This window comes from Drosophila pseudoobscura, chromosome X (assembly GCF_009870125.1).
Source record: "Drosophila pseudoobscura strain MV-25-SWS-2005 chromosome X, UCI_Dpse_MV25, whole genome shotgun sequence".
In the NCBI taxonomy this organism is placed as follows: domain Eukaryota; kingdom Metazoa; phylum Arthropoda; class Insecta; order Diptera; family Drosophilidae; genus Drosophila; species Drosophila pseudoobscura.
In genome coordinates this window covers 44671667-44695187 of record NC_046683.1, presented here as the reverse complement: position 1 = coordinate 44695187, position 23521 = coordinate 44671667, and the positions used below count along the sequence as shown (strand labels likewise).

Sequence of the window (23521 nt, the reverse complement as noted above, 5' to 3'; positions counted from 1 at the left end):
AGGTTCCCACGCAAATCAAGTTCATTCTATAACATGCAGATTATAAGAGCTTTGACTTTTGGCCCAGAAGTTCACTTTTTCATATTGCTAGTATATGTAGGACCTACATGTACATACATATATCAGCAAGGGTACCGTACCCCATAGAAGCTAGACTTTCTTTTCTGTGGCTGTGACGCTCCGCTCGCTCTGTCCGACTTGATCATGTTTTTATAATTTGCGTTCTCCTCACTCGTTTGGAGAAACCCAATCGATCTGAAGTGGAAACTTGCTGACGTTTGGGTCGTTTCCAATCTGGATAATCTATTCAGAATTATATTTCTGGTCCATATGCTTACCAATGCTTTTTATACAAAATTCAAATGAAATACATATACGAGTATCTGTGTTCTGTTGTCATGATAGGGAAGCACTCTGATTAATTTGGATACGAGGACTGGGATAGCGGGATTAATCCAAGCAAGTAACTTTATTAAAATAGTTAAATTTGAAATATGTGTCTATGGTAATGAATGCGTAATTGCATTGCTTATACCCTTGCAGTGATTTTAATTAGATATCGGTTTATGTATATATTTATGTGGAATATCCATTTAATAATTGGCTTTTCGACCGCAAGGGCGTACAATTCTCTGCCCCGTTTAGTATATTTAATTTTATTTTTTATTCTGTTTATTGGATTTGAATATTTCTCATACACGTTTATAGGAGTTACCATATAATCTACTAAACATTTCAAAACTTTTGCGAGATGGAATTTTCAATAAATGTGACCCTCAAGTATTTATAAGATTTCATAACTCTCGTTTGAATATTATTTATAGGGGGATAGTTTTCGATACATATATATTTATGGACATACATATATAGTTGGGTTGGTAGGTTGCGCATTCTAAAACTCTCTTTTACTTTTCTCTGTGCATTATCAATGGGGAGGAGTTCTAATTTGATTCAACGAACAAACATTCCAAACATCGGTTAAAACATTAATTTTATATAATTATTTTGCAATGTTCACACAATAAAACATTCAGATTGTAGAAGCTTCCACTTTTCAAATAAACCATCAGCTAATTTAACATTTTTCTAATTTAAAAAAATTAAATAACAAATCAAATGTAACGCAAAACCGGACAAAATAACCGTGTTACATGCCACACATGGCCGTGCATTCACATTCGTACAAATGTGCAACAAAAATGATTATGGGTAACAGAATTTGCACAATTTTCAAAACATATTAACAGTGGCATTTGGCTTGTTTTTGTATTCGTTGCAAGAGGAATATTCTGAACTTAGCTGATAGCTTTACCCATTTGAAAAAGCTGCCATTTTATGGGGCGGATGCTTTATTTATTATTCAACTGTAAGTTAGTTCTTGTTTTTGGATTATGTGTGTCTTTTCTGGCACAAGCATTGCCACTTGTTTAATTAATTTGTAGCTATATTGTATAGGTAGATTAATTTCCGAAACAAATAAAGCATTTAGTAAATGTGTATGTGAATTTATCAGATCAGATAGTGTGGGTTTGATTAATTTATCGCAAATCGGGATCCTCGTCCGCAGCCTTCTTGATTCGAAGTAAAATGGTGGTGTACCACTGATCCAATCGCGAGATGCTGTCGTAGTCCTTAACGGCCTCTGTGAAGCCCTCAATGTTCTGTTCCTCGAGATGTTCGCACAAAATCTATGGATAAAAATAGCCAATCCCATATTAGAAACGCGCAGGTTCTCCACATTTCATCTCTTACCTTAATGAGCTTGAACTCTCGCGAGTCCTGGAATGCTGGATATTGTTCCGCATATTTCTGGATTGCATGCTGGGCATTCAGCAGATCGACACTCAAATGACAGAGAGCCGCGCGAAAGAAGTACTCCTTGGCGCTGTACTTGAGCAGCGAGCTTTCCAGCGACGAGGCTGCCACCTGCTCGTATATTGATATTGCTTTCTCGTAGTCCTCTAACTGGGCTGCGTACTGGGCCACCTTCAGCATGCACTTGTTGGCCGAGCTCACAGACTCCTCGCCCTTAAAGTAGTCTGCAGCCTGCTCATAGTGTTGAATTGATTGAGCCTGTGCGGGAATAGAAGTGTCCGGTTAACGATCAATGCTCAATCGCCGCTGCAGGCCACCTACCAGAGTATTGGAATCAGCCTCGTACATTTCAGCGATGCTTTGGTGGTGCTTGGCGGCCATCGTGAATCGACCCATGTCAGTGTAAATGTCTATGGACTTCATCAGACAGGCAACTGCGTTCTCAACATCAACCTTTTTGTAGCAGTTGGAGGCATCCACATAGCAGGTGCCTGCATCATGGCGACTCCCGGCGCGTGCGTGCAAAGTGGCCGCCTCGCAGAAGCATTCGCCTGCTTTTGTCCAGTTCTTTGACATTTTGAACATGTTGCCAGCACGCTGATAGCACTCGATGGCATCTTCAACCTTGTTTGAGCCGCCTCTGCAAAAAAGACACACAAGTTTATGATACATACACACATGCATTAATATCCAATCGGACTTACATATAGGAGAAAAAATAACAAACGAACAATTGTGCAAGATCGTAAGCGACCTCTTTTCCAATAGACTATGAATCACCATTTCAAATTTCGTTGTGTTAACAAATTAATAACTTAAGTGGTGCAACATGCTTGCTATTATATTATATTGTATTGTACGGTATTGGAATCTGGTGAGACTGGAGGCAGAACAAAAGCAGGGAAGCTTACTGGACTTTCATATTGAATTAATGGCATGTACATTAATACACACATACATACATTCATATGTGCGTAAGTTTAAGATGTGGGTTTGCATTATTTAACCGTTGGAATAGAGCAAGGAGACACAGCACCACATTCGGGCACACGCATATAGTCATATTTCACAATTTACTTACCCGAAAAGAGAGCCTAGAAAGCCTTTTTGTTGTGTCAACTTCTTCTCGGCGTCAGCCATCAGCTGCAGTGCCTTCTGTTCGTTGTCACCCATTATGAGGAATTATTTTCGCTTTTTATACAATTGCATTTAAATGCAACAACTAAATGGGGCTCGTCCGGACCCTAGCGCTCAGTGACGTATTGGAAAAATTTAAAAAAGTTTTTATCTCCTTTTAATAAAATCAATACGAGCAGCAGTGTGACCGCGGACTTGTCGATAAAGAATACCGTCCGACCCTCAGAAATATACCGAAACATACCGTCTCATTTAGAAAATATACCGTAAAATACTGACAAAGTCAAGTTCTGTTATGCATATTCCTCGTTTTTGATATTCCGTCGAATATTACCAGCTAAATAGAATATTTAGCAGTGCCCACATAATTTTACAACAAAGATGAATAAATTTTCTACCCAATTGGTTAGTTTTTAGTCCTTGCTTTTATTGTATTTTGGCTAAAACAAGGTTTGAACAAAATAGTTCAACAAAAAATCAGTCGCAATGTTGCTGGTATTTAAAGACATGATGCGTGTATAGGCCTTTGTACACCCTATTTTGTTAATTTTATGTGTAGATCAAACGCAATTTATTAAGACCTTTTCTCAAATTGACATGTTTTTGACTTATACATGTGTATTATTAGTATCTTGCATATATTTATCTCGATCCTGATACCTACTGAGCCTTGGAAGACAAACGTATTCACAATTCTATAACATCCATTACCCCCAGGGTATGTGTGCATGGAATTAGCAACATGTTTGTGTATGGAATGAGACTCATTGTTGCAAAAGCTAAACTGCGGCGAATCGGGTATTGCCTATATTTCAAGCTATATAGATTTGCCCACTTAGTTTTATCATATTTAAATGCATTTCGTACAAGACTGCTTCTTTTAATTACCTTTGTGTATTTTATTTTGACTAAAAATACGGTTTTCAAGGTGTATGGAATGCGCAACATTGTGTATGGAACGAGACTCATTGTTGCTAAAGCGAAATTGCGGCGAACTTCGGCGAATTAAAAAAAACGACCAATTCCTCATATTCTTTGTTCCGTTGAATAATACTATTTATATAGTACATTTAGCCATGCCCACTCAATTTTATACGATTGATGAATCAATTCTATACATGATTGGTCTATTCGAAATACTTGCATTTATGGGATTTTTATATAACATTGAAAATTAAATTAATTATTGACAAAAATACCATTTAGCACTAAAAAATACCACATGGGAGCGCGGCGAAAACCAGTTTCTACAGTATGACCCTCAGAACAGCACCGAAATATACGGTCTCATTTGAAAAATATACCGAGTGGTGCGCGCCAAATCGAACTTTTTTGAATGTGAGCGCCAAAGATTTAAATTTTGTCAACCGGGCCTTTAACTATGCCCACATAATTTTATACGATTAATTAATCAATTTTTTACTTAACTGGCCAGTTTTTAGTCCTTGCTTTTACTGTATTTTGACTAAACAAGATTTAAGCAAAAAAGTTAAACAAAAAAACAGTTGCAATGTTGTTGGTAGTTTAGCAACATTTGTGTATGGAACGAGACTCATTGTTGCTAAAGCGAAATTGCGGCGAACTGCGGCGAACTGCGGCGAACTGCGGCGAATTAAAAAAAAACGTCCAATTCCTCATATTCTTTGTTCCGTTGAATAATACTATTTATATAGAACATTTAGCCATGCCCACTCAATTTTATACGATTGATGAATCAATTCTATACATGATTGGTCTATTCGAAATACTTGCATATATTGGATTTCTATATAACATTGAAAATTAAATTAATAGATTGATGAAAATTGACAAAAATACCATGACAGCGCGGCGAAAACCAGTATTTCTACAGTAAATATACGATCTGAACCCTAGAAATATACCATCTCCTTTAAAAAATATACCGATGAAAAATCGGACTAAGCCATCGATGCTATCGACTGGATTCAAGTGGTGTGCGCCAAAAAAATAAATTGTTTGAAAATGTATGAATTATACCATAATATTATATAACGATACACCGTAATGCTCACCCTGGCTGACAAATTATCCGACCATAGATTGTTTCGCTTCACCATCGATTATATTGATCGGGAAAATTTAATATTGATGTTATATTTTATACAATGTTGTTTTCAACAAAACAGATCGGCAACCTGACGTATACTGCGGGAAAAAACACTGTATTTAAAGTCTTTTTTTATATCCGATCTTTCTCTACGGTAAAAAAAAAAAAAAAAAAAATTACCATGATACTTACACCTGAACTGCGATAAATAGTTTCAAGTTTCCTAATTCGTGGATAAGCCGAAACAATAGAAAATTGGCCGACTGGTACTCAGAAAACAGAAATATAATACATACGACATTCCCAGAATCAATTTGAGACGTAAAATCTTCCAATTTGAATAATTTGAGAAGCATTGTATTTATTACTACAGTGGTTCAAATTTTATTAGCTTAGGTAAAAATACAAAAGAAATGTTTACTCCCAAACCGCAGGGTTCTAATAGTTAAAATCCATGTTTTGTTTGTTGTTTTTACCACACAAATGTTCGAATTGTTAAAATGATGCGTGGGCGATCGAGGATTACTTGTAATTTCTAAAAGTATACATTTATTTTTATTTATTAATAATTTCTTTCGATATTCGTGTACGAAAATATTTGAACAGATATATTTATATTTCAGCGTGGGCCAGCATTTCCAATGAATAAACGTTAAACAGGGAACTAAAGTGGAATGCAAAAACAAACAAAAAAAAACGTTAAACAGTAAATACAAATTTGGACAGAAACTACGATTGTGGGAAATCATTGGCGTGGGAACAGATGAATGGGGAATTGGTGATATTTTAAGTCGACCCCGAGGGTTAGGTTGGGTTGGCTAAGGCGTTCGTGATTTAGCTTAAACTAACATTTTGCCTTAGAATGATAGTCCGCTGGTAGGTTGTGGAGATGGTGAACATCATCCAACAATTAAACAAACATCTTCTCCAGCATTTTCCTAAGTTTTTCTTGGGCATAGCGTATCTTTTGATATAAATCTTTGGACACACCGTTCTCCACGATGGTCGAGAAGCGATATGTGCGGAAGTTCTTCTCGTGATCCATGTATGTAATGGCACTCATACGCGGACAAAGAATGAGCTTCATGTGATCCGAGAAATTAAGCTGAAATCAGGAATAGTTTTGGTTAATTTCTATAAGTCGGGGGAGCATTTACTAAATTTGCGTAGCTACCTGCACGGAACCGTTGGTAAGATGCATGACCACAGCACACGTTGTGCGGAACCAGGAGTGCAAATGGGGCATACGCGATATCTGATCACTCTCAATGTTCACATTATTGGCTCCAGCCTTCACGAGATGCTCGATCATGTAACGCTTGAAGTAGGAAAGCAGCTTCATCTTTTTATCAAGCGTCTTGCAGTAATCGGTCGTAGTCATGTAGCTCTCCTTTCCGTCCTTGTCTATGAAGTGGACGTTGATCTGGTTCGGAAGCAGAATCAATTTGGTTGTGTCGTTGAACATAACGCCAATGCCCTCATCACAGAGCTGATAACCGAAGCCGTATTTGTCACTGTAGTCGACCCACTTGGATATCCAGAAGAGCGGCTGTGCTGCAGGATCGGTATTCTCATCTCCGAGATTTCCTTGCAGTATGCGCGGCTGTAAGCACGAGATGATTAATAATTATTTAACAGATACAATCACTGCAATAATTACAAACCTTGTTGTTGATCAGATTGGTGAGCTGCTGGTGCAAGCTCTCAATGTCGCTGCGGTAGTCTTCGTTGTGGCGGCACACCTGGGCCGAGGCAGTGATGGCGTCGTGCAAGTTGGCCTTGAGGAATGTTGACTCCAGACGAGTATCATCCCTAATGCCGTTCATCTCCATCAGCGGCTTGCGATGAATGGAGTCTTCAATGGTGTCGTTGATGCCAATTCGTGGAGCCATAGTTAGGCAAGAGCTTGGCAAGAACGTTGGCACCTTCGAGCCCTTCAGGAAGTCGTAGTTCAGCAACTGGCCAATTGCTGGGCGGCTCTCAGGGTTCGGCTGGAGCATGGAGATCACCATATCTGCAGCAGGTTTTCTCAAGTAGCTTGGCACTCTGTACTCGCACTTCTTGATCTTTGAATAAGTGTCCTTCAGCGTTTTGGTCTCAAACGGGGGTTGGCCTACCAACAGAGTGTACATGACGCAGCCAATGGACCATATGTCCACTTCGAACGAATGCCCCTTTTTGGTGAGAATTTCTGGGGCAATGTAGTTTGGGGTGCCGCACAGAGTCTTCTTGCGTTCGCCCTCATATTCGATGCGAGTGGCTAGGCCAAAGTCGCCAATCTTCACGTGCAGCATATCGTTCAAGAACAGGTTTCCTAGCTTCAAGTCGCGATGGATAATGCGGTTGTCGTGCAGATACTTGACGCCTTGGATGATCTGGTAAATGTAGTAGCGGCACTCGAACTCCGTGATGCTTTTCCGGCGCTTGTGCAGCTCCATCATCGACTGAGTGGCAAAAAGGCGGGATCCATTAGCTCGGAAGAACGCATGCTATGCTGAATTTCCGGCGTACTTACCCGCTTCTTGCAAAGCTCCAGGACAATGTAAATGTTCTGGACATCCTCGAAATAGCTATGGAACTTCACTATGTTGGGATGATTGAGACTACGATGAATGGTAATCTCCTGAGCGGTCTTCTCCTTCTGGTTGTGCTTGATCATCAGCTTCTTTGATACGATTTTGCCGGCAAAAACATCGTCGGTCTCCACATCGATGATTTCGTAGCACTTGGCAAAGCCGCCCTGCACAAGCAATTGCAAAACATCTCATTATAGCCACAATTTTTTGCTAAATAATTGTAAATTGAATGCGACGCGCCAAAAAAAAAAAAGGGAATGTACGTATGCATGCATGTATGTGGCTGGGCCGTCACTTCTTTGACAACTCTACCAGGCACACACACGCACGCGATCACACATAAAACAGTGGAAGGGTGCCAAAGGAAACTGAGGCGAGAATAGATGTAAATCGCATGCGTGTATATGTTGGTTTGCATGCCCTTACATACATATGTATGTGTATGCCCAGCGCTGCGAGGCTGCGCAGAGTTGTTAAAATGTGCATGAGGATTCCCTAGAACACAATGATCCACTTCTGGGGCAAGTCTTACCTTTCCAAAGAAGCGCATACGCTTGTACGTCCTGCGTTGATTGGAGTCGAAGAGACGATCCGGTATATCTGTGCTTTTATCCTCCGGTTTTGCGGCCATTTTGCTCTGATGTCCCTTTGCCTTGGCGTTCACTCGAAACACAAAAAACTTCCTCGCCTTCGCGTTGATGCAAAATCCGCTCTGTACACACCACGTCCAGTTAAATGCGTTCCCAAAGAAACAATTTAACAATGACAATGCAAATGCCAAGACACAAATGATCGCTCGCAGACTATGCCTATGCCCACCGACACCACTCACAATTCACAGTTCACGAAAAATAGCCACAAAGCGGAGAACGCGCCGAAACCGTTCGATTTAAATGCCAATGAAAATTAGTGATGTGCGCTGCACATATATCGATCTATAATAAATTTTAGTAGATGAATTTTTATATATTTGTGAGACTGATATGTCAACGCAACTACTTTTCTGAAATCAGAGCACTCTATTTTATGCTGTTGTTTCGTTGAGTTAACGTTGTTTGACTTATCTTATTCAGACGAGCCTACTACTTTTGATGCTACTTTCATTATTGTTTGGGTAGCTGTGTCAAACAATATTTTTGTGCGATAAAAGCCAGAAGCCTCCCATGGAGTTTCAGCTGTCCGTAGTAGCTCATCTACTCGCCAACAGATGGCGGCAGAGTTCATAGATAGCCTTACAAGAAATTATTCACGCATACATATATGTTATGTTATATACACGCTTTCGCATATATTTACATGCATATATCCACTGATAATGCGAAAATTTTAGTTACCAGTTATTCAGAGATACTAAATCAGTCAGTGATCAGGCACGCTTAGACCGTAATCACCCGACGGTCGTGCTCCGAGATCTTGGGAGTTCCAATATTTAATTTTCTGATTAGATGAAATCTAGCAAAAATGAATTAGGTAACAAGGCAACACCACTGTCACTGTATTCACTTAATATGCATATTTATTAAATATTCCCCAAAAGTTGTGTTCTTCCTACATTGATTTATTAACGATTACGATTTGCCCAGGATTGGTGTCGACTTTCGTTGATTTTGACTATAGTGCAGATATCTTGAAAAGTTTCGTTTTTCTTGAGGGTTGGGGGTTTTCTCGGTTATTTCCATCGCTTCTTTTTAGTGGGTTTTTCTTTTTGCGAGCGGCCCCCAATTTGGCTTTTTCTGCTGTTCTTTCTTGTATTCTTGTATTCAATGACTCCTTAAAAGTAGAAAATTTTCGGTTTTAGTTTTTAGTAGTCGTTAATACATAAATTATTACATTAAATATTATATCAATAGTGTAGTTTCATAGTTGGTTTGCTTTGCCAGTGTACGCAGTCTCTCCAAATGCCTTGTGTGTTTGTGTGTCTCTGCGAGTGAGTGTCGTTTTGAGTGCGTGTATGGGGCGTATACAGGGATACAGGATATGGGATGCAGGCTGGGTACGGGGTCTTAGTTCCGCTGATCTTAAATTGGTGAACTCCTCTCCTGTCTCCTCCTCCTCCTCATTGATATCCAGCAGTTGAACTAGAAATAGGCGAATTGATACAGCATCTCTCAGCTGGATACCGAGCTGGAGACCTGATTCCGCTGCATGCGCATCCACTCTACGAACTCATCCAACATGACCGGCCCTGCAAACCACAAAAACAATCAATTAGTTATCGCAAAAAAGAAACGCCAAAACGTGGCGTGGTTACTCACATGCGCCGTCAATATCGTAGTTAGACAAGTCCATGCAGATTGTGCGCGAAAACTCTAGTATGTTACACCACTGATCCTTGTTGATCACCTTGTACTTTGACTGCTCTAGAAACTGTGCGAACTGCGGATAGAGTGGCCAATGCTTGCCCAGCAGCAACGCCAACATGGCCTTGGCCGTATTGATGTCCATACTCCTTTGGTCCGAGTCCTAGATATGGAAAAAAACATATATACATTTGCTTAGATCTTTCGTGCGAATAGTGAGATAAGTATACCTTGGCGAAATCATAGGCATATCTGTAAATGCTCTTGAAGGAGTTGGCATCGTTGAGTATGCTACGCAGATAGTCCAGTTTCACAACCATTTTCATTGTTGAGTCACACTCGAGCTCTGTGAGGCCCTTCAACCATTCCTTCTGGCTGAAGAAGCCCATCTGGGTGGCGCCCATTTTGTAGGCGAGGACCAGCATCACAATGTTTTCCGGCGCCACTCCTATATCTTCGCAGAACTTTTCCATTCCGTCAGGACCTATGAAGGAGGGGCAGCCAATGTATAGCTTCTACGTATAGATGATCCGAAAACGTGCATGCTTCTACCACTTACCCAGTGTCTCTGGCTCGTCGGGAGTTGTGTATTCCTGGAACCATGTCAGACATCGTTTATGACTGAAGCTGTCTTCAGCTCTGATATGGCGCCTGTGGAAAATAAGTAAAATATCGTCCATAAAATATTTACTTGCTGATTCTATAGACTGATTTCCATCCACATACTCTGCCATCGATACTCTCGATTCATATACCAATGAGAATTAATTGATCTGTTTTTCTTCTTGCACCATGCACTACATATACACTAAAGTTTCAATCGAATCTGTCCCTAGTTCTCTTTGTGGACTCTTTTTTGTTTATTTTATTCGATTTTCTTCTTCGCTCGGGTTTTGTTTTAAGTGTTGCGTCCGGTCCCTAAAAATAGCGATAGTAAACGTAGCGCAGAGACGAGGCCAATGCCAAGAGCAGACAAACAGCTGAAAGACTAGAAAGGAAGGCCTGGCGAATCTTCATATAATTACTCGTGTCGTTACAGATTTTTGCAATAAGTTACCTTAAAATCAAAAAGTTTTTCACCAAAATGATATTTTGTACTGCTCTTCCATGACAACAATATCAGAGACAGCTTTGCAATCGATTAGGCATAGGCATACCAAAAATATACAGTATATATATGTACATATTTATGTAGACTTGTACATCTGCATATATACTGCTACATGTGTGTACATATAGAAGTATTCAACCATTTTAGATATGCTAGCTCTTATCGGATCGGTGATCCATCTGTGTATATACTTGGAGGTTTTCCTAGGCTAGATCCCATCGACCATTGATCGTAGGTCCATGGAAATGGCTTCAAATGATACGAGACTTGGGAGGTACAAGCGAAAAGCTCAAAAGTGTTTCCCCGAGCATAAAAAAAAAAAAAATTCATGGCGTGTGCATGATGGGGCAGATTCCTGCTCGACTCGAGACGAACAAGCAAAATGTGCAAAAGAGAAACAAAACCACAGCGAGCGGTATCGTTGTGTGCAGCGGCAAGGGCCGCGGCTCTGCATTTACACCCGATACTCAGACAATATATGTATACTTCTCACATACCTAGCAGCCCTCCGACTGGGGGGCGCACACTGCACTTCTCTATGGTTCTGCGTTTTCGATTCATGTACTATGTGGAAAGAGGCGGGTCTCACAGTGTTTTCTCTAGCTCTTATAGTCTCTGAGACCTAGGAGCTCATCAAGACGGACGGACAGACGGACGCACGAAGAATCATAGATCAGATCGGATCATTATTATAGTCAGAAGGAACAAATGAAACTGTAGTGGCTACGCAACGCCTTCCACGCGCTTACTCATTCTCTCTCTCTCTCTCTCTCTTCCTCGTGCAGTGTGCGCGATATCGCGGAATAGAGCGAGATAAAATGGCTGGTGTTGGTGTCAGAATAGGAAAAAAAGAGACAGGCGTAAAAAAATGTAATATGTGTACATGTATAACAAATCTCAAGATGTTCGATTTTTTCGGTTTTTTTTCCCCATAAATCAACTTGTTCCTTTTGCGAAAAGCGAAACCAAACGACATATAAACTATATTCTATAAATTACATAAATCATAAGCTCGCATATGGGCATTTCCATGGAAATGTCAACCGAGACCAAATAATTAAAAGCTAATATAAAACCCATTTCCATAAATGTACTTTTGTTCCGATATTATTTTCTAAATTGAATGAAACTTAACTAATTTAACCAATTGGCACATCATTTCATTAACTTTTATGTGAAACCCTATAAAAAAAAGCAATAGATCACTTTTTCGGTATTTTATTTGGTATTTTTATAGTCATGTTTTCCTATACTATTTTCTCCCATGGAGGAGATGATTTTTGAGAAGAGTTTATCCCCAATATCTCTCTTAAAAGCCTACTAAGTTGTTTGTTAAGCATATATAAAGTGGTTTATGGGAAAATGTGAGGTGATAAAGTAAAAGTATGGAAGAATCGTACGTTCGCGGCTCATACTTATTGTAATTCAATTTAAAAAAAACCAATTGAGATAATTTATTGTGTAAATACTCGATAGAAACCTACAAATATCCTATTTTTAATTCTACAACAAAATGCTATCGAATCGGGGGAAAAAATCGTGGGGAAAATGTTTGTTTTCATTGCCCACATGTATACATCTGTAAACCGACTGAGTATCGGGTATAAATGTAGAGCCACGGCCCTTGTCGCGGCTAACAACGTTGCCGCTCGGTTTTTGGTGCATCCTATATACATATGTATGTACCCACAATACCCACAATTGAGCGTCTGCGCAGGACAAAAGCGAGAGTGAAGTCAAATGGTGGGGAGTGGGAGTGAGAGTGCGTTTTGTGGGGACACCAGCTAGAATGATTTCCTCATTTCTGAGGCCTCAGATGTGCGCAGGACGCGAAGCAAGAAACACGTCGTAGTTCCCCATCGAGCTCTCTAGTGGAGACGGCAGCGCAAAATTCTTCAAGGAATCAATTAAATATATTGTGCAAACAATTCGCTAAAAGATGCTGAAGCTGAAGCCAAGGAACTACTGCATTCCCAATTGCCTGAATGGAGCATTAGCCTACTCGGCGCTCCTTGTTTTTTTGGGTAAGTAACAGAAGAAGGCTTAGAGTGGGGGCCACGAGTTTCGTTATGCGTGGTTAGAGCACACCGAAAATCAATACTATCGAGGACGGGTCTGACACACTGAAAAAGCAACTTGTCTTGTCTGTTGTCCTGTTCATTGCAGTTACCGCCGTTCAGGGCCTGCAGCTGAGCGCCTTCACGACAAAAACTCCGAGGGTCAGCAAATACACAACCAAATCGCCATCGGTAAGTCTGCCGTCAGTCGGTCAGTTGGTCAGTCCCAAAAATCCAATCGCTCACCCTCGTGGAACCCCTTTGCAGGCATCATCGATGAACCATGATGCCACTGCCTCGCTGTACCGCTTCAATGCCACCAACGGAATCACCTGCATCCTAATGCAGGTCGACGGTCTCATTGGCATCAAGTATCGCAACAAGCTGAACGAGGATGTGGAGGCCGACCTGTACATGCCGGACAGCCCCCAGCTGAGTGGGGAGTGCGACGAGTCCAACATGGAGATACTCACAATGGAGTTTAAGGGTTTCAGGCTGTCCATGACATTCAAAAAGGTATGTACTATACGCCACCAGTGCGTGGGTGCCCCTTTTGGGGTGGCTGGGTGCTCAGTAACCAAATAAGGTCAAAGGTGGCAGCTCCTACACACTTACACTGGAATGTTTCCCCTCCCCCCCACTGTAGTCTTCTGGCGGCGAGGGCTGGTACATCAACCTCTTCGAGCTGACATACTCGTCGTCCAACCCACTGTTCGAGCACCCCGATCGTCCCGGACTGAACGTAAAGCTCACCTCGCCCGTGCACACGCCCATGTACTTCGCAACGCCGGTGGGCAAAGCGTATGTCTGCGACAAAGAGCAGAAAGTCATTATGTACGCCCCAAACGACTCTGGCGACCAGTCCGGACATATTGCTCGTCTGTACTTGCGCGATCTGCACATGCAGAGCTTCATGTTCAAGGAGACTGGCAAGTGGGGACCGTCGTTCCACTGCAGTGCCACTGGGTCCTACCGCGACGAGACAGCGCCTCTGGCAGTGGGCACTGCACTGGCCATAGCCGTTCTATTGACCATATCTGGATACGGAGGCTGGCGGTAAGACTCGTTCTGTTCTGTGCTGTTCTGTTCTGTTGTTCTGCTGGTGTGTTCTGGGGAGTGGGTGCGACTAATGTTTCTGTTCTGTTTTTCTTTTCGTGCAGTTACTTTAAAATCAAGAAGGTCCAGTACGGTTCAATGGAGTGAGCGAGCCGAATGTGAGGTGGCGCTTTTTGTTCAAATATTCTCGACCATATCGTTGTCTACACATATCCCCCATGTTTGTTGGATCTCTTGTAATCCGTAGTCCTATTTTTAAACTAAGAGTTGGCGCAGCGCAGAAGCTGATGTTACCATTTATGAGATACACATATAATATATGAGAATTGCAAATGTCTTCCATATTGTTAATGTATAAAATAATACGCACCTTATACATATACATATACATAAACATAAACATATAATATTAATTATTAAATGTTAACATAAATCCTTACTAACCCAAGATATATCAGGTATTATTTACTTGCCAGGCGAACAACAAATAACAAAACTTCAACAAAAGACCAATGTTATGGCGCGTCATGTACTTTAGATCGAATCAAATCGAATCGTTCAAATTCTAAATTTCTACTCAAATTTCAGCAATCTATTGTTATTTGAAATCTCCTCCTGCACCTTTCTCTCTCCTTTGATTAAATCTCAGATTCATCGCAAAAACAAGTCTTTCTTTCTCACATGCTTACAAATTATTGCTAACTTCTGTCTGGGACAACATGTTTATGTTTATATCGAATATCAAATGCGGTTCGGCTTAATGTTTCCACCGCCTAAGCAAACAATTATTTGCCAACTGATTGCTCAGGCATTTTTCTTGCTTAAGAATCCAAATACCTGGCGGAAGATTAGCCGAATAGATCTGGAAAGTCTGAAGCATGGATTTGGGAGACTATAAACACTATACTATGTTTGGTTTGGGGCTCTGCTCTGATCATAACCATCACATAGATTCCAAGGATTACATTAGTTGTGGGCAGAAATACACACTAAATGATCTGAAACATCTCCGGGAGTGTCGTTCCCGGAATAGTACGCCTAACCTTTGGTTGGGCTGCCGAATGCATCGTATTACAGAACAGAATAATGTTTGCCTTCCTACATGCCAAGCGATGTAATCTGATTGATCTGTTCGATTGCCGACAAGAAAGTCTGCTGGCAGACCAATATCCTCCGACTCATTTCCAGTTGCCAAATGGAATAAGTAGTACTTGGAGTAAGTATGAACGTGGCCTGCCGAAACACATTAAATTTTTAGATAAATAAAGCAACTGGCTACTGCCAGCTTTCGATCGATTTGTTTCCACAAATTAATACAAAGGGACGACAGACGGAGGAAACGCTATGAAAAGGAATAATGGTGATGGCCTAGGTGCTCCCAACAGCGAGTGTGGAAAGACAAAGTGTGTGGATTCTTGCTGTGTGAGGACTCTCAAGTCTCGAGCCCCCCTCCGCCCACGGGTGTATTTTTCAGGCGCACTCACCTGCCGTGCTGTGTCGGTATGCTGGTATAGCTCGTTCGGGCTCTTTTTGATTGACTATCCATGGTTTCGCCTATTTCTGGAGCTCGACGCTTACCCCGTGGCATGACTTGTTGTGATGTGATTGGCAGACGTCGCCTTATGCGCCTGTCACCAGACTTAATTAATAATAGTTGCTTGGAAGAATGTGTTCTGTTGGTTTGGGGAAATAGATTAACTTATTGTCCATCCAATTATGCAGTGCACTTACCACAGTAGTTTAGAGAGCACACATTACACAGCTTGAAATGCTAGTCTGTGAAAGGAGGGAGAGACAATGGTTAAAAGAAATCAAACTGCGGCATTAATATCCTCGTATAAGGATTCCACCGAATGAAGAACAAATGTGTGTTTTGTGTTTAGTTAATTGTGTTACGGGTGTCGGCGTTAACGTTGCAAATTGTCACAAAGGCAGAGGTCGGGTCGGTGCAGGCCTCCCCCAACTCTGGGGTCGCGGTGGACGCAATGATTTTTCCACTGTCGCTGCCAAGAAATTCACGGAATGCACACAGGAGCACTTCTGCTCTATGTGTGTGTTCATACGATGTGCAGACATATACACGCAACACGGGGCTGCGTTGCATGGATATTTCTGTGGGACTTCCGCGTCCGCGTAGTTTAGTTTGTTCGCACCAAGCAAAAACAACAACCTGCCTTATAGTACGTGCATGCCTGACCATTTGCACCCAAATCTGCGTCTGTGTGTGAGTGTGTGTGTGTGTGTGTGTATGCGTGCATACAGGAACGTTTTACTACTTGAATGTACGAAATACGAAATACCGGCTGCTGGCAAGGACTACTTGCTTTTGGCGATATGATAATGGAGTAGAGGATGGAGTCGGTCGGGGTTTTCGTGGTGGCCGCCTCCACAGCTAGCAGCTGACGCTGCGCGTGCTCGTCTTTTACGTCGCCACGCCGAACGCACTTTTAATCTCGCACGGCTGCCGTATACTCACTTAATTGGTGGTGGTTGTACTATATTTAGTTAAAATACTCCTTACATTGCTCCGTACGAACGAACTCTTTGAATTATTGGCATATTTTTCGAAATCAATTTACAATTCATTTATTTGTTTCGATTTGTTTTCCTAGCCCTATCGATATATACTATCGATGGTTTCAAAATTACCCGACCATCGACTGTTTCGGCTTACCATCGATAATATGAAGCGGGAAAATTTAACACTGATATACAATTTTGTTTTAAAAATTCCTGTGACTTCAGCTCGTAGTTTCGTAATTTTGTGTCTGAGTGATAAGGGGGCTATTGTTTTACTGATTGTTTACACTATGATTGGGGCTAGAAGACTGTTGGGGATAAAATTGGGTTCACAGCTGATAAACTGCTGATATGGCAACCTTGTGCCGACGTGAAGAATGAACGAAAAATCAATTTTTCGTATTGTAAACACAATGAAAGACCGAGAACGAACAGCAACTACCCTATAAGTATTACATTTAATCGTGGCCAAAATGCCTAGCACATATTTGTTTGCCGCGAGCAGTGAGGGTCGTGTGTACACGTTGTCCACCAGCTCGGGAGCGTGGCGGGAATTGCCGTATCTGGGATTGGAATTCAAGAAAATCTGCGCTGTACCTAATTTTCTGTGGGCCATTGGCGGCGACCGTCAGGTGTATGTACACGTTCACGGACTCGATGTGCCCATACGGGTCAAGGAGGAGTCTTACGAGAACGAACGCTGGCTGCCCATCGAGGGCTTCTCCAAGACTCTTTTGCCCACCGATCGATACAAATACTCTTCCGCTGACGGCAGCGTGGAGCGAAGTGTGGACAAGATTCGCCTGCCCTCCATGGCCTGGCAATGGGATGGGGACTGGCACTTGGACCTGGAGTTGGATGGCCAGCAGCTTCCAGAAGACGGCTGGATGTATGCCTTGGACTTTCCGGCTTCCTACTCGATTAAGAAGTCATGGAACTCGTATGTGCGGCGTCGCAAGTGGAAACGTTACCGCCGCTATGCCGCCCTAAACAGCTGGTGTGCCGTGGCTCCACTACACAAAGATCCCACCCAAGAGCCCTTCATCGATGTGGCAATTGGAGGCACAAATGTGCCCAATGCTGCGGCCGGCACGCTGTGTGTCTGGGCCATTACCGCTCATGGCAGGGCCATGTTTCGAACAGGTGTGTCGAAGACGGCACCCGAAGGCCTGCGCTGGACAGCCATAGCCACGCCCACGGGCAGTGAGCTGTCGCAGATCAGTGTGGGCCCCACCGGTCTGGTTTGGGCTGTTTTGTACAACGGTCGGGTCATCGTTCGCACAGGTGTGACCCGCGATAACCTATCCGGCGAGGCGTGGCTCGATGTCAAGACGCCAGTGGCTGGCGCGAATTTGCGCATCGTACACGTTTCTGTTGGCACTGATGCGGTCTGGTGTGTGACCAACGATCACCATGCCTGGTTCCGACGCGGCATCAAGGGCGAGGCAGCTGGCATAAGTGAGGACTCGGCCATTGGCAAAGGCTGGGTGGAAATGGTAGGCAACGTCTCAATGGTTTCCGTGGCGCCTAACGATCAGGTGAGCGCTCCCCTCCATTGAGGCATTCGCCTTTGGTTACTTACGTGTCCCATTCTCTAGGTATTCGCTGTGGGGGCCGCTGACCGTTTGCTGTACTATCGGTCCGGCGTAACTGCCGCCGATCCCACCGGCAAAAAGTGGCGTCAACTGCAATGCCCCATGCAGATCAGCCGCACTTCCAGTTCCTTGTCCATTGTATCCCGCAAGAGCGGTGGCAGCAGCTCCACGCCCGGGTCCAAGCACCAGAGCTTCTCCAATCTCTACTCCAAAGAGAAAGAGAAAGGCGTCGTTGAAACGTGCGCCGTTATCGAAACGGTGCTCCACAGTTCCGCGGGCTCCTCCTCCAGCAACGGAGTGGGAGGACGCTTGAAAAACGAAAGGTGGAAACTCAGCGCCGACTCGCCGCCAACCATAGGCAGCCTGAACCTGAACGATCGCCACAAGCAGCGTACGGCAGCACTTCGCGAATCCTCACACGCCAGCAGTGCGCCCGCCGCAGATGTGATCGAAAACAGTGGGAAATTCGAGACACAGCTGAGGAATCCTCGTGCCTGGTCGCCAGTGCGCAGTGTAGGATCCGTGGTGGGCATGGAGGCGCATCCAGAGAGCGATTCGACGGTCTTCGAGTCGGACTCGATGCACCACGGATCGGATGTGTTTCTGGGTGAGGATGATGACCACACGGGCTCTCAGTTCTGGACCGAATGCGGGGTTCTTTGGAGCTGTGTGGCTCCCGGAGCAGTCACCGTCGACTCAAACAATCTGCCCAACTGGTTCAACGAGCAGGCGGCCAGTGACAGCAAAGTGGATGTGAATGCCAACTGGCGGAAGGACATTCTGGGCAAGCTGCAGCGCCGACAGGAGAAGCTCGTCAAGCTGCAGAGTAAGACCCAATTCGAAAAGGCTGTGGAGCTATCTTCGTGGATAAAGTCTGCGGATGCACGCTACCAACGACCCGGCGGGGACTTTGAGGACTGCATAATAGAGCTTGAATGGGTCAGTGGCAGCAGCAGTGGCAGCAACAGTGGCAGCATCGATGGCTCAAGATCGGGTGACTCGGGCACCTTCACAGTTCTCAGCCCCGATGGAGCGGCCACAAAGATACAGTTTCCGCTATCGGATATTACGTGCGCTCAGTGCTGCAGCGAGGCGGGATCGCCGCGTCTGGCCATCCATGCCCCCCATCTGCCCGTCAACTGCTCGCCCGTAAAGCTGCAGTTCTCCAGCGACTCGGAAATGGAGGATTGGCTCTCGCACTTGTCGTCAGTGTGCAGCCAAATCAATACTTTGATAGGGAAGCCGGCCAACAATGCCATTTGGCTGACCAGCGACCTGGGGGATGTGTTTGTCTTCGATGCGGCCACTATGAAGGCGCAGCAGATGTCCAGCGGCCAGGGATACGTGGAGAGAATGGACGTGTCCACCTGCGAGACACCCTACTACAACACTCTGTACAATGGCATGCCCTGTGGCACTGAACTGGAGATCTCTGGGTGCGTTTATGACGATGCTGATCAGATACGCTTCGACCTGCAGTGCCACTCGACGGTCAAGGTGCAGCCCCATCGTGTGGAGAAACACCGAGTGATCGCCTTGCATCTGAATCCACGCTTCAACGAGCGCACAACTGTGCTCAATTCCATGAAGGAATCTGAATGGCTGGAGGAGGTGCGCAACGACAAGGTAGTGTTTGCTCCGGGCGCCACGTTTACATTGAAAATCAGGTAAGGCTGTGGCATCGATAAACCTACCCAAAAACCAGCTTATCTATCGCTCTCTCTCCATCGTTTCAGAGCACTGCAGAACCACTACCACATCATTGTGAATAATGTGGTCTATACGGACTACAAATACCGCATTGATCCGGAGAGTGTCACTTGCCTGTACGTGAGTGGACGCATCAAGCTCTTCAGCGTGCTGTATCGCTGTCCGTCAGTCATTGTGTCCATGCAGCAGATGCACTGGCGCCAGATGGGAGGCCACATCAAGCGGGTCTACAACAGCGGCGTGGATGTTGTATGGGGCATATCCTGCGACAATACCGCATGGGTTTACAACGGCGGATGGGGCGGCATGTTCCTCAAGGGCCTCGAGGGCTCCGGAAAGATAAACGCAATGATAGACACGCACACGTACTACGTGTATGAGAATCAGCGGTGGAATCCGATAAGCGGATTCACTGCCAAAAGCCTGCCCACGGACCGGCACACATGGAGCGATGCCACTGGACGGCAGAAGCGCAGCAAGGAGCACACCAAGCTGCTGTCCACGCACTGCGAGTGGATCTCGGACTGGGCGATTGACTACAACATACCAGGTGGCGCCGACAAGGAGGGCTGGCAGTATGCCATTGACTTTCCTGCCAACTATCATGCCCATAAGAAGCTCACTGATTGCGTGCGTCGTCGGCGGTGGATGAAGAGATGTCGCTTGAGCTGCAGTGGCCCTTGGCAGGAGCTGAGCCAGTCGAAAGTGCTCGATGCGGCTCTGCATGTCCTGGACGAGGATGTGGACAGTGCGCATGACGTTAAGAATGTGCCTGTTGCCGCTTGGGCCATTGCGTCCAATGGCGATGTGCTCATCCGACATGGCGTTAGTAGCTTGAATCCGCGCGGAGACGCCTGGGAGCACATTGCCAGCGAGCAGCCACTGATTGCCATCAGCGTTGGGCCAACGGGTCAGGTGTGGACGGTGGCGCGCAACGGCATGGTGTTCTTCCGCTATGGCATTAGCAGGCAGAACCCTTGCGGCGATGCTTGGCAACAGGTGGAGGCGCCGGCCGGTGTGACATTCAAGGCGATAAGCGTGGGGCGAGCTGGAATCTGGGCTTTGGACAACCAACAACGACTGGCTGTTCGCAAGGAGATTTCGAGAACCTTTCCAGAGGGCTCGCACTGGCAGTTTCTTCCAAATGCCGCCAATATACCGCCCCATACGGAGCAACAGTGCGGCTTCCGATCGGTATCCGTGGGCGCTGAAGTGTGGGCCATCTCCCTCAATGGCATCATCTGCAGGCGGTGCGGAATTACAAGCGAGAATCCCGCGGGCGTCGGCTGGAACCTTGGCATCCCAGTAAATACGATTATAATCAAGCCTTTTACGTTCGTTTTTTAATCAGAAATTTCATTTCAGGGCCAGTGGCAGCATGTGTCGGTCGAGGGCTATATGTAAACAGTTGTCGTTCCATGAAGTGCATTCCTATTTACGATTCATGATACTGTATTTATGCTTGCTATATGTATTTGTATACCCTTACAGACGGTAAGACCATTTTGACCAGGGGTCCTTAATTCAAAAGAAGTATTTTGGACTCTAGAATAGAATAGAATATTCTTACCGTCGGCAGCTCTTAAGACGTTCCAAACCGAACTTTAATCTCTCTGGAATATATTGGAATTATCAATCTGCAAGGGTATTAAAAAGCTTCGGCACAAGAAGCCTGCTTGCTCTCTTGTACTTGTATTATTATTGTTCCATTTTGTGTACTCAACCATAAAACGCTTAAATTTGTTTCTTTTTTTACAAATTAAGTTATTTATATTTCTTTACAAGATATAATTACTGAGCCAAAGTTAATGAATGAAATTGGTTTTTTCTCATCATTCTTATTACAATATGTATAATTATTCAAAAGGAACACATTTATTCGATTATATTCAGATCTCTTTTCATCAGTTTGATCTCAAATTGATTTCAAATTTTTGAATGATTTTGTTGCTCCCTCTTCAGGTTACACACCTTGAAATTTCTTGGGATGCGACTTTTGTATCGATAGTGTAAGTAAATATATCGGTTGTTTAGCAGACTGACTCTCTTTTGCAATGCACCAATGAATAAATCATGTTAAAAGCAATTAAGAGGCATATCACATCACTTATCGAATACTAGCAGGATCGAGTTCCTGATCGTTTGATCGTCTCTTGTTCGGTTTGATTTTAGAGTCCTTTATGGATTCATCGAGTAATCACAATATACGTCGATATATTTCGTTTAAGAAATGCACATCACTATACCAAAACAAAATAAAACAATTCGTTTTGACACAGTTCCACAACAAAATTGTTTTTAATTGTTTCTAAATAAAAGCTCCAATGTCCGATTATGACAATGTGCGCATCAAAAAATTAGTCTTAAAGGGAGAAAAGCACAAGTATGAGTATATGTAGATCTGTAGTTTCTGTAGCTGCTGTTACTTACAAGATTGTTTCTTCGCGTTCAACCACAGAAAAAGTAAGAAACGGAAGAAGGAAAAAGATGAAAAAGAAACTTCCAAAAAGCCAAAGGTTCAGGTCGACGAAGACGCAATCGATCACGGCGGCTGGTGGGCAGCGAAGGCAGCAGTGGACCTGACCGGAACAGTCGCTATAGAATTTGGTAATCGATGTTACCTGAAGGCACTGGACAATGGGTAATAAAGAAGGCGCATTGTAAAAACATCATTATACTCACACACATAAATATTCCAGTCTGTTTACCCTGGGCGCCCCACACGGCTCTGGTGAGTCCCCGGAACCGGAGGAGATTTTTACTGCATTTCCCATCAACGATCGAAAAGTGGCCTTCAAATCGGGCTATGGGAAGTATCTCAAAATTGAAAAGGATGGAATGGTTACGGGTCGTTCAGAGGCCGTAGGTAGCATGGAGCAATGGGAGCCAGTTTTCGAGGTATGCATTTCGGTTCTATAAGACCCCAGAGGTGTTGAAGGAAAGTTGTATTCTATATTTTTAATGACCTAAAGGATAATCGGATGGCTCTGCTGTCGGAAACTGGACACTTCATGTCGATCGATCCCGAAGACGATGCGTGCGTGGCCCTGCGTAAGAAGGTTGGAGAGCATGAAATTTGCAAAGTACGGAGCAATGGAGCACGTGACGTTGTCGTCGACGAGGAGCCCAAAGAAGAGAAGGGAGACTTGGGCGAAGTTGAAAAGAATTATGTGTAAGTAAGGCCCCGAAGAAGCAATCATTCTAAAAGTAAAGTTCTTTGTTTTGTTTTATCTACAGGAAAAAGTTCCAAAAGTTTCAGGACAAAAAGATTTTAATCAGCAAAAGCACCATAAAAGAGCTCGAGGAAGCCAAGGCCCAAGGATCCCTGCATGAAACTCTTTTGGACAGACGTAGCAAAATGAAAGCCGATCGTTATTGCAAGTGAAGAAAGCTTTATTCTAAGATTTGACTTCTTTAATGTTCTAATGCTTTTCCTGATGCTGATTGATGAGTAAATCTACATTTAATTTTAAAAATAAATGAGTATTGGCCCTCATTTATGGTGCAAAAACTGTTAAGGTACTCTTGCATGGATTTTGATAAGTGAGGTCTATACTTTTAGGATAAGTTTTAGTT

General features: G+C 43.7%; 6 protein-coding genes across 11 annotated transcripts; 3 read left to right on the top strand and 3 right to left on the bottom strand.

Moving 5' to 3' along the window:
• Positions 1–442: 442 nt before the first annotated feature.
• On the bottom strand, positions 443–3144 carry alphaSnap (Alpha-soluble NSF attachment protein). The gene is made up of 4 exons (XM_001353283.4): positions 2897–3144; positions 2137–2455; positions 1753–2073; positions 443–1688 (listed from the first exon to the last, which is right to left on the bottom strand). Exons 1-4 carry the CDS (start codon positions 2986–2988, stop codon positions 1539–1541), a joined length of 882 nt encoding a protein of 293 aa, XP_001353319.1. The 5' UTR covers positions 2989–3144; the 3' UTR covers positions 443–1538.
• Positions 3145–5380: 2236 nt separating this feature from the next.
• Positions 5381–8511, bottom strand: polo (Serine/threonine-protein kinase polo). The gene is made up of 5 exons (XM_001353282.5): positions 8129–8511; positions 7536–7760; positions 6685–7464; positions 6195–6623; positions 5381–6125 (listed from the first exon to the last, which is right to left on the bottom strand). The coding sequence occupies exons 1-5, from the start codon at positions 8225–8227 to the stop codon at positions 5931–5933; spliced, it is 1728 nt and encodes a 575-aa protein (XP_001353318.5). The 5' UTR covers positions 8228–8511; the 3' UTR covers positions 5381–5930.
• A 622-nt stretch (positions 8512–9133) lies between these two features.
• Positions 9134–16901, bottom strand: SCCRO4 (DCN1-like protein SCCRO4). Of its 5 annotated transcripts, none has more exons than XR_004470448.1 (8): positions 16795–16901; positions 15852–15896; positions 15605–15793; positions 10456–10547; positions 10127–10380; positions 9852–10059; positions 9427–9781; positions 9134–9366 (listed from the first exon to the last, which is right to left on the bottom strand). XR_004470448.1 is itself a non-coding variant. In XM_033384258.1 (7 exons), the coding sequence occupies exons 3-7, from the start codon at positions 15706–15708 to the stop codon at positions 9705–9707; spliced, it is 735 nt and encodes a 244-aa protein (XP_033240149.1). In that variant the 5' UTR covers positions 15709–15793; positions 15852–15896; positions 16597–16749; the 3' UTR covers positions 9137–9704. The 5 variants fall into 5 exon arrangements, 1 of the variants encoding a protein (XP_033240149.1); XR_004470446.1 differs by lacking the exon at positions 16795–16901 and adding an exon at positions 16597–16749; XR_004470447.1 differs by lacking the exon at positions 16795–16901 and adding an exon at positions 16642–16747.
• On the top strand, positions 12563–14783 carry LOC4813291 (lysosome-associated membrane glycoprotein 5). Its single transcript, XM_001353281.4, has 5 exons — positions 12563–13031; positions 13174–13256; positions 13332–13580; positions 13711–14120; positions 14225–14783. Exons 1-5 carry the CDS (start codon positions 12947–12949, stop codon positions 14265–14267), a joined length of 870 nt encoding a protein of 289 aa, XP_001353317.2. The 5' UTR covers positions 12563–12946; the 3' UTR covers positions 14268–14783.
• Positions 16902–16975: 74 nt separating the features above from the next.
• On the top strand, positions 16976–21954 carry Pex23 (peroxin 23). The gene is made up of 4 exons (XM_001353280.4): positions 16976–18178; positions 18239–19902; positions 19972–21250; positions 21311–21954. The coding sequence occupies exons 1-4, from the start codon at positions 17114–17116 to the stop codon at positions 21347–21349; spliced, it is 4047 nt and encodes a 1348-aa protein (XP_001353316.3). The 5' UTR covers positions 16976–17113; the 3' UTR covers positions 21350–21954.
• Positions 21955–22158: 204 nt separating this feature from the next.
• Positions 22159–23443, top strand: FRG1 (FSHD region gene 1). 2 transcript variants are annotated; one of them, XM_033384257.1, is made up of 5 exons: positions 22159–22334; positions 22404–22586; positions 22645–22843; positions 22918–23117; positions 23183–23443. In XM_033384257.1, the coding sequence occupies exons 1-5, from the start codon at positions 22270–22272 to the stop codon at positions 23328–23330; spliced, it is 795 nt and encodes a 264-aa protein (XP_033240148.1). In that variant the 5' UTR covers positions 22159–22269; the 3' UTR covers positions 23331–23443. The 2 variants fall into 2 exon arrangements, with proteins under 2 accessions (XP_033240148.1, XP_001353315.1); XM_001353279.4 differs by having other exon boundaries at positions 22160–22328.
• Positions 23444–23521: the final 78 nt, after the last annotated feature.

Coding starts and splice junctions, on each gene's coding strand:
- FRG1 (XM_033384257.1), top strand. CDS start 22,270: ATGTCCGATTATGACAATGTGCGCATCAAAAAATTAGTCTTAAAGGGA. Junction 22,335..22,403: donor GGAGAAAAGCACAAGTATGA/GTATATGTAGAT, acceptor GTTCAACCACAG/AAAAAGTAAGAAACGGAAGA. Junction 23,118..23,182: donor GAAGTTGAAAAGAATTATGT/GTAAGTAAGGCC, acceptor TTTTATCTACAG/GAAAAAGTTCCAAAAGTTTC.
- LOC4813291 (XM_001353281.4), top strand. CDS start 12,947: ATGCTGAAGCTGAAGCCAAGGAACTACTGCATTCCCAATTGCCTGAAT. Junction 13,032..13,173: donor GGCGCTCCTTGTTTTTTTGG/GTAAGTAACAGA, acceptor TGTTCATTGCAG/TTACCGCCGTTCAGGGCCTG. Junction 14,121..14,224: donor TCTGGATACGGAGGCTGGCG/GTAAGACTCGTT, acceptor CTTTTCGTGCAG/TTACTTTAAAATCAAGAAGG.
- Pex23 (XM_001353280.4), top strand. CDS start 17,114: ATGCCTAGCACATATTTGTTTGCCGCGAGCAGTGAGGGTCGTGTGTAC. Junction 18,179..18,238: donor CCGTGGCGCCTAACGATCAG/GTGAGCGCTCCC, acceptor CCCATTCTCTAG/GTATTCGCTGTGGGGGCCGC. Junction 21,251..21,310: donor GCTGGAACCTTGGCATCCCA/GTAAATACGATT, acceptor ATTTCATTTCAG/GGCCAGTGGCAGCATGTGTC.
- alphaSnap (XM_001353283.4), bottom strand. CDS start 2,988: ATGGGTGACAACGAACAGAAGGCACTGCAGCTGATGGCTGACGCCGAG. Junction 2,456..2,896: donor TTTCTAGGCTCTCTTTTCGG/GTAAGTAAATTG, acceptor TCTTTTTTGCAG/AGGCGGCTCAAACAAGGTTG. Junction 1,689..1,752: donor GAGAGTTCAAGCTCATTAAG/GTAAGAGATGAA, acceptor TTTTATCCATAG/ATTTTGTGCGAACATCTCGA.
- SCCRO4 (XM_033384258.1), bottom strand. CDS start 15,708: ATGCCACGGGGTAAGCGTCGAGCTCCAGAAATAGGCGAAACCATGGAT. Junction 10,060..10,126: donor ATGCCTATGATTTCGCCAAG/GTATACTTATCT, acceptor TTCCATATCTAG/GACTCGGACCAAAGGAGTAT. Junction 9,782..9,851: donor CTACGATATTGACGGCGCAT/GTGAGTAACCAC, acceptor TGTGGTTTGCAG/GGCCGGTCATGTTGGATGAG.
- polo (XM_001353282.5), bottom strand. CDS start 8,227: ATGGCCGCAAAACCGGAGGATAAAAGCACAGATATACCGGATCGTCTC. Junction 6,624..6,684: donor CCAATCTGATCAACAACAAG/GTTTGTAATTAT, acceptor TCGTGCTTACAG/CCGCGCATACTGCAAGGAAA. Junction 6,126..6,194: donor TTACCAACGGTTCCGTGCAG/GTAGCTACGCAA, acceptor TCCTGATTTCAG/CTTAATTTCTCGGATCACAT.